Here is a 13305-nt window from a genome sequence, read left to right on the forward strand (position 1 = left end):
GGATGCTTTAGGGCGGGGCTACACAGTGATTGACAGGTGGTCTGGGAGTTGTTCGTATTTTCGTCTTTCAACTTTAACCCTTTCACGGTGTATTTTCACCTCACAAAAGTTAATCGTAACATTTTGGCCGTCGAAAAATCGACCCTCCACCCTCTCGTGTCACTTCTGGTTTCGAAAAAAACAAGATGCCGACAGCCAAAATGTCAAACTCGAGGCTTCAAAGTCGTAGTCCACAAACCAATGGGGGACATCACGGTGACTACATTCAATTTCTAGATACAGTCTATGAATTGGACCCATTACTCGTCGAGCCATTGGTAGAAGTGTTTGAGCAAAACCTCTTCCCGTCTTTGCTGCTCTGTTTTGCTGAATGTCTCTGGTGGGAGTAGATCTTTGAGCATTAATTCATAGTACACCACCGAGCACACTCTGGTCGACAAACACAATATTATGCTTGGGCCGCCTCTCTCGCGTGGAAGCTACAAGGCGCCTCTTTGTAGCACAGCTTCCCCGGAAAGGCCGAGTGAATGCCGGTCTGTGATCTTTTTGGGGATGTTTGGAGTGAAAACATGGCCGCCCCTGTGAGGGGCTAATCGTCCGTGAGGCTCTGCAGAGCTTTGTCGTGACGTCAACATATCAAACACTTTTGGCATTGGGTGGAAATTTACTTTTCATCAAAGCCAAAAAATGAAACAGAAGAAAAACATTGTAAAGGTCATGACTGCATTTTTGTTGTTGTTGTCGTTTCTCCAGGAGAGCCTGAACCTCTGGACCAACAGAAACAGCAGGTGACCGTGGACGAGGGGACGGAGCTCTTCACCTACAAGGGGAACGACGTGGAGGCGTACGTGGCCACCAGCACGCCCTCTGGCCTCTACCAGCTGGAGATGCTGTCCACAGAGAAAGACAGCAACTTCAAGGTGTACGCCACCACGACTCCAGAGTCGGACCAGCCCTACCCGGAGCTGCCCTACGACCCCCGAGTGGATGTGACGGCACTGGGCCGGACCACGGTCACGCTGGTCTGGAAGCCGACGCCAACGGGCTTTCTGATGGGCCAGCCCGTCCAGTATTGTGTGGTGATCAACAAGGAGCACAACTTCAAGAGCATGTGTGCTGCAGAGGCTAAGATGAGCGTGGACGATGCCTTCATGTTGGCTCCAAAGCCCGGCAGAGACTTCAGCCCATTTGACTTTGCCCACTTTGGCTTTGTGCCCTCTGACAACGGTTTCGGCAAAGACCGCGGCCTCATGAGTAACAAGATCTCCCGGGCGTACACAGCCAAGCCCAGAGCATTGGACATTCAGAAGGTGTGTATCGGCAATAAAAACATCTTCACCGTGTCAGACCTGAAACCGGACACGCAGTACTACTTTGACGTGTTTGCCGTGAATTCTGCGACCAACACCAGCACGGCATACGTGGGAACCTTCGCCCGAACTAAAGAGGAAGCCCGTCAGAAGACGGTGGAGCTGAAGGACGGCAAAGTGTCAGACGTCTTCATCAAGAGGAAGGGCAGCAAGTTCCTGCGCTTCGCTCCGGTGTCCTCCCACCAGAGGGTCACCCTGTTCGTCCACACGTGTCTTGACGCCGTGCAGGTGCAGGTGCGGCGCGACGGCAAGTTGCTGCTCTCCCAGAACGTGGAGGGGGTTCGGCAGTTCCAGCTGCGGGGGAAGCCTAAAGCCAAGTACCTGATCCGTCTGCGAGGAAGCAGGAAAGGGGCCTCCACTCTGAAGGTCCTCGCCACCACACGACCCAGCAGCAAGCAGCCCTTCCCGTCGCTCCCGGAGGATACACGCATCAAGGCCTTCGACAAGCTGCGCACCTGCTCCTCCTCCACTGTGGCCTGGCTGGGCACGCAGGACCGCAACAAATACTGCATCTACCGCAAGGAGGTGGCTGAGAATTACGGCGAGGAGCAGCGACGCCGGGAGCAGAACCAGTGTGCCGGGCCGGAGACCCGCAGGAAGTCGGAGAAGGTCCTGTGCAAGTACTTCCACAGCCCGAACCTGCAGAAAGCGGTGACCACGGAGACCATCATGGGTCTGGAGGCGGGGAAGACCTACCTGCTGGACGTTTACGTGGTGGGACACAGTGGACACTCGGTGAAATACCAGAGCAAACTGGTGAAAACAAGGAAATACTGCTAAATGACTCTGCAAAGAATAAATCTATTATAAATATATATATTAAATAAGTTTATTTAACTCTAAGTGATATTCTACTAAGGAGTGTATACAGACTGACTACTCACACAAGCGCACGGGGCCTGTGGCAGTGACTGAACTGTTTGTAGAGAGAGATATCAACCTGTATATTTATGTTTACATTTCATGCCGGTGGCCCGTTGGCGGGAGCTGCTTCGTCACCGGGCCGGTCGTCTCTGGGGAGGCAGAACATAAAGAGAAGATCATCGCTCTTTGCCCGCTGCATGACGTTTGCTCTCGACTGTCATATTTGTGCGTTTTCAAATGACGACGAGGCGGAGGAGATGCAGCAGCCGCCCGCATTGTATAGATCTCTCACTGCATTATTCACTACATGTTTTAGGAGGAATTTAAATTATTTTATACTTTTCGTCTCTCTTTTTGTTTTGTTTTTATCGATGACAATAATAACTGTTACCAGGAAATTCCAGTTTTACGAGGAAGTTGTCATAGTTTGGACATTCCCTTCTGTATCTCAGCCAGTGTTTGCTCTAGAGCTCATCTTGTAAAACGTGTTCTGTGCTGGAGATCTGTGTTATTATCACTGTATCGCTGTGCGTGTGTGTGCGTGCGTACGTGTATGTGTGTGTGTGTGTGTGTGTGTCACATGTACAGAGTTGTCCTGCCAATATCCATGTACATAAACACTAAATATAGAACCAGTAATCCCTCTGTCACCCTGGGTGTCATGTTCTTTTGCCAAGCAGTTAACATCACAGCTCCGACATGAAGGAGCGCGCTGCGTGTTATAGACGCAGACGTCTGAATTACGTGAGCACAACTTCAGACTTTGAAAATGAGAACTTGATCCCCCCGAGCTCCGCTAACGCAGAATCAGAGTCCCGGTGACGTTCATGCTCCTAGATGTGCGATAATAAATCAGTGCGTCTGCGCATGAGTGAGTTTCTTTGTTGCTGGAGAACTATTCATGCTTTATGTTGAGGAATTTAAAAAGAAAGAAAGAAGAGAAGTAGAACTGCTCTCGCTGAAGAGAGTGAGAGCAGAGATGTTGAAAGCTGGTTTAAGTCCAGACAGAACGGAACATCTGTTTCACATGTAGTCGATATATTAGATTTGAATTCCATGTATTTCAAACATGGAATTTTGCATCAAATATAACAAACCGATTTGTTGTGTTTATCTTCGTTTCTATGTTAATTAAAGTGACACTTTGTAACTTTCGAGGTAATAAATATAATTCTACGGATTCAAAGTTGAGCAATAAAACGCACCATTGTTCAGTTTAATACACATTACATCACGAGATATGTCCAGCAGCTAATGTTAGCAAGCTTTGTGTTAGCAAACCTTTAACAGGTATTAAAAAGCCTTTATTAAGAAGCTAAAGCCATTAAAAGAGCCAACATGTTTCTGACGCTGCAGGTGTTTGTCGGGGCTTTTAACAAAAACAAAAAGACGGGTGTGGCCCCACACGACCTATGGGAGGCCATCACGTGACCCAGATAATGACATGACAGCTGAAACAAATACAAAATAATGAAAACACTAAATAACAAGAGATGAAATAGCATAAAACAGAAGTTAGGTAGCCGTAGGTTTTTAACAAAGACTGTAAGAAAAACAGAAGTCTGTTCAAAGAAAAGAAACAATTATCACAGAAAACGTGACGTCTAAATCCTCATTAACACTTAAATCCACCCAGAAGTAATACATTCACTTTGTTTATAAGATCTGTCTTTTATTCATTATTGTATGTAAGTTACATTACTGAGTCAGTTGTTGCTGACTTTGTAATATTTCTTTACTTATGCTATGCTAGCATTCATAGCGATTCAACTTTTCATTTGTAAGAGGATGAATAAATTATAATTATTTCCAAGCAAAAGGATTTATACATTAATCAAAATAGAACATTTTTGCACTTGGTCTTTGGATGACTTTTTAAAAATGACACCATTCCACCAGCGATACTAAACAGGCCTCCACATACACAGCAACCTTTCCCTTCACCTGCCCTTGTTTAAGTGCGTGCACTTAAATAAAAACACAACATCTGGGAGCATCGGGTGACTTGCGATACTATTTACCCATTAGATAGAGTTAACCACAAACAAGCAGAGAGAAAAGCCAGACACACACCAGTGCACATACATCCACACGTTCCAATCAAAGAGCAGTCTCAGGTGAGTGGAAATGCTCTCTCTCTGTTGTGGGCCAAGAAAAAGCAGCTGTTGCTCTGGAATCCTGGTGTTTTCCGTCCCGCCCCTTGATTCTGGGAAGTGATTCACTCACGATTCACTGTCAATCACGCGCCGCTGGATCGGAGGAAACGCAGGGAGGCTCCACCTGGCTGCCATTAACCTGCCGCTGCCCTGGAGTAATGTGGAGGAGCTTCCAGAGCGCCGTGGGAGTGTCATGGATACCCCTAATAAAGCTGCCTCTGCTCGAATGTTCTCCCTGCATGTGTGAAGTTTTGTTGACGTCTTTAGAATCTCCTCCTCTCTGGTCAAGTCAAGAGGTCTAGGATGGAAAACAAATAATAATAATTCTATTTTGCGTCATGCAAACATACACATACAGAGAAGCCTCTATCCCAGAGCGAAGCATCTGCAGGGCCGTCCACGTGCTAATGAGCGCCGGGCTTTGATGCATGGGTTTTGTATATTTGTGTGTCCATGAAGCAGAGTGAAGAGTGGAGACAGACATGTCAGTCAGCGGTGGAGTAATCACAGCGCGCACGGAAGAAGCTATCGAAACTCCAAACAATCTCCATTAAACTGAGGTTGTAAATGATGTGGTTGACGAACTTATAGTGTCAGAAAAAACTTAAGTTTTATCTATTTTTCATAAATATCTGTGCGTTGATAAGGCAGACTTTCCTAGTGTCAGAGAGTCAGAGTTTAAAGTAACGGCTTGCTACCGCTCTCATAGCAGTACAGTAAATACCTGATAAACCACATGTTAGGACATCGACCCATCAAACACTTCACAGACCTGCTAGATCCACTGGTGATGAGGATGCCGCATGGGGTCGTTTTACGTTAATGTTGACATTTTGTCACATCATTACAAGAGTTGTGAGTCATGAGACTCGCGTGAGTCATTTGTTATGTTGTTAAGTGTCAACCAACCACCTCTCTCCCTGAACCTAACTAAGAGGGTTCTGTTGCCTAAGCCTCGCTTCCTGTGAATTTTATTTTGAAAAGACACTCGTAGTCATAGATATAAACAACCAGTGGGAGCCAATCATGTGATACGAGTCGTCCCTGACGTGACCAAAACTGATCATAGAGGGGAACGAAGTTTGAAGTGTTGTGTCGGTATTTGACTAGTTGGGAGTAGGGTTGGGTACCGAAAACCGGTGCCGGCATGGCACCGGTACCTATACGACCGGTATCTACCGGACCGAAATGCAACGCACATTTCGGTGCTTCCTTTCGCTGCCTGAGCCGATTGAAATACTTTTTTTACACTACTCTGATGACTCCGTCCTAGGTTAGCTCGTCCTAGGACCGATGCTAACGATAGCATCGGTCCTCCGCTCCTCACTCATAGTATTATTACAACCGGACGAGCCGTGCGCGCTTAGAAACAAACCCCTCCATCATTCTGACGAAGCTTCGGCCATGATTTATAAAAAAAACAACTAAAAACGAGAACGAGATCTGTCATACAGCTGGCAGGCTACTGACTTCCTCCATCGACATCCGGGTACTTAGCGCTAACATGCACAGGCACGCGAAACCTTCTTCTTCTTCTTTGAGGTGTAGTGGCGGTTGGCAAACAACGAATTGGCGCATTAGCGCCACCAACTGGTTAAATCAAATAAAATAAGTCAGGAGAGGTCGTATTTTGCAAGAGAAGGCAAATATGCTCATATTTCTGCAAAATAATTGCTGAAGTTTGAAGCTGTAGTGTGTGTACAGAGTGTGTGTGAGTTTTGTATTTATTTAAGTATACTGTAAACTGTTAACAGTTAATATATTGTTCATAGTTTGAAGTTAAAAAGTTTAAAGCTGTAGTTTGAAGCCAAGTGTTTTGTATTTATTTATGGTATACTTTAAACAGTTAATATATTGTTCAATTTGAAGAAAAAAGTATCGGTTCAGGCACCGTTTAGGCACTGGTATCGTTTTAAAAGTATCGTTTTTGCACCGGTATCGGGAAAAACCCAAATGATACCCATCCCTAGTTGGGAGTGAGAATGTGTCGGGGTGACAGCTAGCCTGTCTCTGTCCAAAGGTAACCAAGACTGGAACATCATATGAGATATAATGTTAGAATTAGTGAGCTTTTCTTTCAACCTTTGGACAGGACCAGGGCAAGTTCTTTCCCTTTGTGATAAGCTAAGCTAACCGGCTGCTAGCGGTAGCATATTTATCGCTCAGACAATGTGGAGAGTCGTATCAATCTTCTCAGTTACTTTGCAGGAAAGAAAATTTGGGTGTTTCACAAAATGTCAAAGTAAGAGTTAATACCCATCACACCGCCAGTTTCACTGAAGTAGTTTCTCCGAGGCGCAGATGCTTTATAGACTTGCAACAGTTGGCATTTTTGTGCGTGTTTCGTGTATTACGTGAATGCACTTGCTGCTCAACTTCGAGCTGAGTGACACTTTTGGACAGAGATCGTGGAAAGGGAGGAGCAGAATCCAAACAGGCGGACGCGCTGGGAGGGCTGTGAGTGTATAACAGAGAAGGGCTCCCTGCCATCCACGGGGTCGGCGCTATGCTGGAGAGTTCAATTCAATGATTTCTGACTCACACTGGTGCCTCTGTCTTAGAAATCTCCAAAGTAAACTGTGTGTAATAAAATGATGACGCTTAGAAATCTCACGCAGAGATGGAGCCCCGTAGAGAGGACGAGGCCGTGATGAAAATGATTCCACTTCAGCGGCTCCGGGGATAGATCACTGTCGAGGCTCCGGTCCAAAGCAGCCCAACATAGCTCCGAGTTAGTAGAGAAAGGCTTTCATTCCAAACTCATCCAGACCACGAGCCCATTCCCAGAAAGGGTGGAGAGGGACCAGTGTCCCTCAGGCATTACCCGTCCCAGCCCAACTCCATGACGATTATTCAAGTAGTGAAAGAAATAACGACGTGATTTACATTCAATCCTGCTGCATATTCAACTCCTGTTATCATACGCACACATGAACTCCTTGGATCCCTGGATGATGGTGTAGTTATGGTGCACTTGAATGTGATTCTGTGTTTGTGGTTGTCTATGTGTGTGTCCAGCCCAGTATCGTGGCAGTTTGTGAAATAGTCATGAAACGCAATCGACTGGTTTGGTGTCGCTCAGCACGAAAATAATGTCAATAAGTCAATGAGGATTCTTATTAAATGCTTCCACGTGACTAAGCAACAGTCAGAGCAAGCGACGTACTTTTTGCTGACCAGACCTAACTGTTCAGGGTTTTTTTTGTCTAAACCTAACTGTTGGTTTTGTCTAAACCTGACTGTTGGTTTTGTCTAAACCTAACTTAATAGTTATTTTGAGCCCATCCTAGATGTTTTTTACCAACCTAACTAAGTGGTTTCGTTGCCTACATTTTCTTTTTTAACGTATTTTCGTCTCGAAAAAAAAGTTGTGCCGAGGGACACGTAGAAAACGGACAATTCATGTCCCTGTGCAGGAAACTAATAGATTGCATTTGGTGACTGTTTCACAAACTACCATGAGACCGTGTTGGTGTGTATTTGTGTATTTACTGCCTTCGCTCCCTCTCAATAGAGCTGCATAGGGGTGGTCCGGTCCCACTGCTCCCTTGCGCTCGTGAAATCACTTCAAAGTGCCTGTAATTTCTCACGCTTCATCTCTACTGTAATTTCAAAAATGGCTTCCTCTGAAGACCCTCCTTCAGTGGCGACCTGGGGTTGTCAAATGAAAACATCATTTATCCAGTGACCTCGGAGCTTCAGGAAATGGTTTGCTGGCTGTTCAGCGATCAGCCTTGAAACAGGGAGCTGTGGTGAGAGACTGCGGGGGTTTGTGAAACATGAAACAAAAGGTGGTCTGGCCCCTCAATCTACAGTATCAGGTTTGAGAGATTTCAGAAAAATGCACACATCCATTTGGAAAAATCTTGTATGGAACCATTTGTATGTTTGCCAAACTGAGGTTTTCCTCCAGTGAAAATATTTACTTAAAAAAAAAGAAAAAGACTGAAAGTATTTATTTCAAGGCAATCCTTTCCTGCACCATGTCCTCAATGTGGTTTCTGTAGTTTCTGGCCCTCGGAGACTCAACTGGCAGTCCGAGGCTGGGTACTTTCACATTCAACGTCTCCGTCCTGCAGGATTTATGATCCAAATTTCTTTGTTTAGTTAAAAGAGAGATTTTAAGTCCTCAATGCATCATTGTCTCCCAGTGCTGTTGTGTCCTTGAGTAGTCTTTGTCATCACTTTACAGGGCCGTTCATGGAAAGCTTCTTTCACTCCTACATGCCGGCGTTAGTCAGACATGGTGACAGACGTTTGGGAACAAAGCCCTCATGATATGTGCTCCCAATGCATTCAATAGCAATTACAAATAAAAGAGCTGGTGATGATTTTGGTGATTTTAAGACCTTTCTTTTAAATGTGCTCGGATTCTAAAGGAGATTCTGTCCATATGTGTTTGACGTAGGGAACAGACCATAAATTAGCTTGTGGTGTGTCTTTGTGAATGGCAATGTGAGTCTGTCGGCCTTTAGTCCAGACTGAAACATCTCAACAACTGTTGGATGGATTGCCATGACATTTTGTACAGACGTTCATGTCACAGAGGATTAAATCCATGTGACTTTGGTGATCCCCGACTTTCCATCTAGCGCCACCATGAGCTTGAAATTTGTGGTTTTTACTGAAATATCTCGACTATTTGATGGATTGCCATGGAATTCGGTGCAGACATGCATGTTCTCCAGAGGATGAATTGTAATAACTTTGATATTTTAACTTTTCATCTCGCGCCATCATCAGATCAAAATTTCAATTTGGTTTTCAGACCAAATACCATGAACTGAATATAAGAAGTGGATGTAGTAGCCGTGACGTCAGCCATTGACATTTTAAAGCATTGAGTTTGACCATCGCCATCTCGGGTTGTTGCAACCAGAAGTGACACAAGAGGGTGGCGCTAAGTACAACCCAATGCTGGATAAGACCTTTTTTAGTTATGTTACAATTAACTTGTGACACTGTGAAAGGGTTAAAGTTGTAAGATTAAAACACAGACATGCCGTGGAAGCGACCTGTCAATCAATGTGTAGCCCCGCCCTAAAGCAACCCCGCCTACCATATTCCTCAGCTGGACTTTTTGTGTTTAGAGCTAATTAGAAATAATTAGAATTCTATCACCCAAAACTAATAAGGTAAATACTTTCAACATTGTATCAGCATTGTTAGTTAAAATGCTGATGTTAGCATTTAGCTCAAAGCACCACGTGGTTAAGTACAACGTCAAAGACAGAGCTCAATGTGTCACAATGTGAAAACCACGCACACCTGAGGGGAAGACAATCAGCGCCACAATATGCAAGCAATGACTGGAAACGCTGAGCAAGCTAAAAATGATTTCAGCATGTCAAAGTATCATTGTAGCACCCCGATGATGGGATAAGTTAGTTAGCTGTTAGCAAGCTAATGTTAGCGAACCGCTAAGGTTATTGCCAGTGGTGTATAAAGTACCCAAAAGCCATACTTGAGTAAAAGTAAAGATACCTTACTGGAAAACTACTCCAGTAAAAGTAAAAGTCACCTATTAGAATACTACTTGAGTAAAAGTCTTAAAGTATCTGATATTTATTGTACTTAAGTATCAAAAGTAATTTTCTGATATTAAATGTACTTAAGTATTGAAAGTAAAGTACAAGTAAATGCTGTTAATAAAAAAGCAAAGGGTCAGAATTTTGAGAATTATGAAGTTTATTCTTTTAAGTGCTGTGGCACCATGACCAAGGACATGGAGCTGTGTTGACAATAATTGGGTTGGCTGTGATCCATCCAGGAGCAACAATGTTCAACATAATATATTGTACATAAGTATATTTTTGCATCTACTATGAATTCTCCTAAAAGCAATATGACACTATGAAGGAGTTGTAACAGTGCGTTTATAAGTATGCTCATTCTGACTAGAGGATGTAGAGGGCAAATGCATCATATCGTGTTCAGCAGAAAATATCCACTTGATGCATCAGGTCAGTGTTGTGAGAAAGGACACCTGCCTTGTAGACTCCTATGGGCCTGATTTGAACACAATGGGCAAAGGTTTTGCTCAAGCTGAATCTGCAATTGGGCGACTGCTACGATCATAACTCCATCTGATCATCCACAAAATGACTCAAATATCAAAACATGATCAATACTAAAGCAGCACCGAAAGTAACAACCCAGTCATTACTTGAACCTGAACAACGTCCTGTTCATCTTCAAAAGAAGTTGGTTTTCATAATTGCGAGAATTCCGTCTCGCTCTTCTTGGGCTGAAGACTAGTCCTGATGCTAAATAGCCTTTCACAGGCCGCTGAGGCAGGTAGAGGTGTGTTCAGCTTCACAGGCAGCTTGCGCTCAGCTAGGAAGGATTCCCCTAATGCTAACCCTAATGCTAACACTAATGCTAACCCTAATGCTAACACTAATGCTAACCCTAATGCTAACCCTAATGCTAACCCTAATGCTGCGCTCTCGCGGCTCCTGTCAATCCTATGGTGTGGTGGCTAGCTAATGTTAAGTTAGCTAACGTTAGCCAACTAGTGCTGCAATGATTATAGCTAAGATGACTCAAATCAACAAAATCTCACAACTGTCAACACTTCCTCAGCTCACTAACTCGCTAGCGATCCACGGGTGTTGGTCTTCGTCACCACCGTAGTTTGTTGCGGGAGCAGCAGGTGCTTCCATTTCTGCTTCCGTCATGAAATCAGTCATCGTAGAGTGGAATTCTGCTCATGTAGTCTCGCTAGCTATAGCATATAGCATCCTGGGCATCACTGGGAATCTAAACACCGCGGCTTTGAGAGCACGTGTTTGCAATTGCGCATTAACGTGATTAACCAATGATTTAACTTGCAAGCTAGGACCACTGATTCACCAAACCTGCTTGTTGCAGTCTCTGCTCCACCACAGTCCCCGACGCTGGTCTCATGATTCATGTTGTTTCTAAAGATAGATTTGATTTTGTAGCGAGTAACGAAGGTTTCAGGGGAAATGTATCGGAGTAAAAGTAAAAGTCAACAGAAATATAAGTAGTAAAGTAAAGTACAGATATCCAAAAAAACGACCTCAGTACAGTGACGAAGTATTTCTACTTCGTTACTATACACCACTGGTTATTGCAAACATGCATAACTTTCTGATTTATCCACATTTCACGATAACACAAGTGTCATCCTGTCAAAATGCGTTAGTTTAACTCACAGAAATGTAATTAGCCTAAAACTATTTCGACAAAACACGTAACGTTGGACATACTGAGTGTCAGGATCCATTGTTTTCCCATTCTTCCTGCCGATGCCTCACGTCTTACTGAGGGTATCCTCAGTTTTCTTTGGTTCTGCAGGGTTCTCAGCCTGTGTTTGCGTCCCACCACACAGTCAATGCAGAGCGATGAATTCTCTTCCCCTCAACGACGTGACTTACAGTAAGTGCGCTCTGTCACTATGGCGAGCATGGCTGTCTTGTGTGAATGCTATCGGACTACAAAATACTTTGTATCACACGGTTAACAACGGACTTTCTCAGCTGACAGTCAGTAAAGAGTTCACAGCTCAAACTACAGGTTTTTGTTCAGATTGTCTTACGATTTAAAATGTGGGGCCTCAATCCAAATGACCTTTGCAGACCTGCACAGATTTCAAAATGTTAGGATTGTCATCTTATAATGGCCTCGCTGCATTAGTTCACTGTGTGTGTCTGTGTGTCTTGTTGTGCAGGTGTTGGGGATCAGAGCTGGTGGGGATAACCCTGGGATCTGAGTGAAAGCTGAGTGAAAGTTAATGGGATGGAGGGTCCTCAGAGGGCACGGAGGGAGAAAGGGGTCGTGACATTTAATCGTCCTGCCCCGACAGGCCAAGGCACTGACAGCGAGGTCGGGGGGGGTTAGAAATGGACCAAGGAGGACATGGGTGGGGCCGACGCACACAAAGAGCCTCTCAGTGCAGTGATCAGACTTGTCACCCAATAAGTCTCCCTGTAGCTCTCTCTCTCCTACGGCTTAACTCTCTGAAATACACCTGGAACATGACCCCGGGGCCACTGATGGCACCAGCTCACATACAATAGAGATCTAGGGGGGGAAATCCCTCTTGAAGGACACGTTTACCCCAATTTTTGAAGCTTAGACCCTTTAAAAAACAGTGAAGTCTGACAGAGACACTCAAACGCAGCAGCTCATTGACTCTGAAGTAAACATGTACATCATGATTCAGTCTAACCAACGCCGGTCGCCCGGACCAATCACGAAGCAGTTTGGCGTGGAGCCGCGGCACAACAGGAAGCCATCGCCATAAACATGAGCTATAAACACAGTAAACAAACAAGGAAAAACGAATGACAACGCTGCCACGCTGCTGATTAAAGGGCGAAGACGTTCGCCGAAGAGGTGTTCAGAAACACAACGTACACAAACAGCCAGTGATGCTAATCTCTGTGCGCAGGGAGAAAGGCAACAAATCAGGCTGAGCAGAGATGCTTTTAAAAGAACGTAATGTAGATAATGTGAGGACTGCATGATAGTTTCATTTCGACACAAGCATTCATCCATAAGTTGTGTGTTTTTCAGCAAACCACATCCACTGCTGAGCATTTAGAGTAAGTGGTTTGTTGGCGAAGAAAACTAAAAAAAACTCATCTGGCTTTACTTTGTGAACTTTTATTGTGAAATCTCCAGTTTTCCCTCTTAAGGGGAGACACTGCAGGAAGAGGTTTCATGGTGATATCTATGAGGTCATGTTGTGACCCTATTCACCTGTAGAGTCTTCTTAATGTGAGTGATGAAGTGGTGAAGTTTCATGGTGATATCTATGAGGTCATGTTGTGACCCTATTCACCTGTAGAGTCTTCTTAATGTGAGTGATGAAGTGGTGAAGTTTCATGGTGATATCTATGAGGTCATGTTGTGACCCTATTCACCTGTAGAGTCTTCTTAATGTG

General features: G+C 44.5%; 1 protein-coding gene across 1 annotated transcript; it reads left to right on the plus strand.

The window, feature by feature from the left end:
- Positions 1–641: 641 nt before the first annotated feature.
- Positions 642–2884, plus strand: ndnf (neuron-derived neurotrophic factor; the record flags this gene model as incomplete). The annotated part of the gene is made up of 1 exon (XM_031879746.1): positions 642–2884. A coding segment is annotated over one exon (1509 nt), but the record flags the coding sequence as incomplete, so codon positions are not given.
- Between the last annotated feature and the right edge of the window lie 10421 nt (positions 2885–13305).

The sequence above is a fragment of the Anarrhichthys ocellatus genome, unplaced genomic scaffold (genome assembly GCF_004355925.1).
Source record: "Anarrhichthys ocellatus isolate YVR2014 unplaced genomic scaffold, GSC_Weel_1.0 scaffold413, whole genome shotgun sequence".
In the NCBI taxonomy this organism is placed as follows: domain Eukaryota; kingdom Metazoa; phylum Chordata; class Actinopteri; order Perciformes; family Anarhichadidae; genus Anarrhichthys; species Anarrhichthys ocellatus.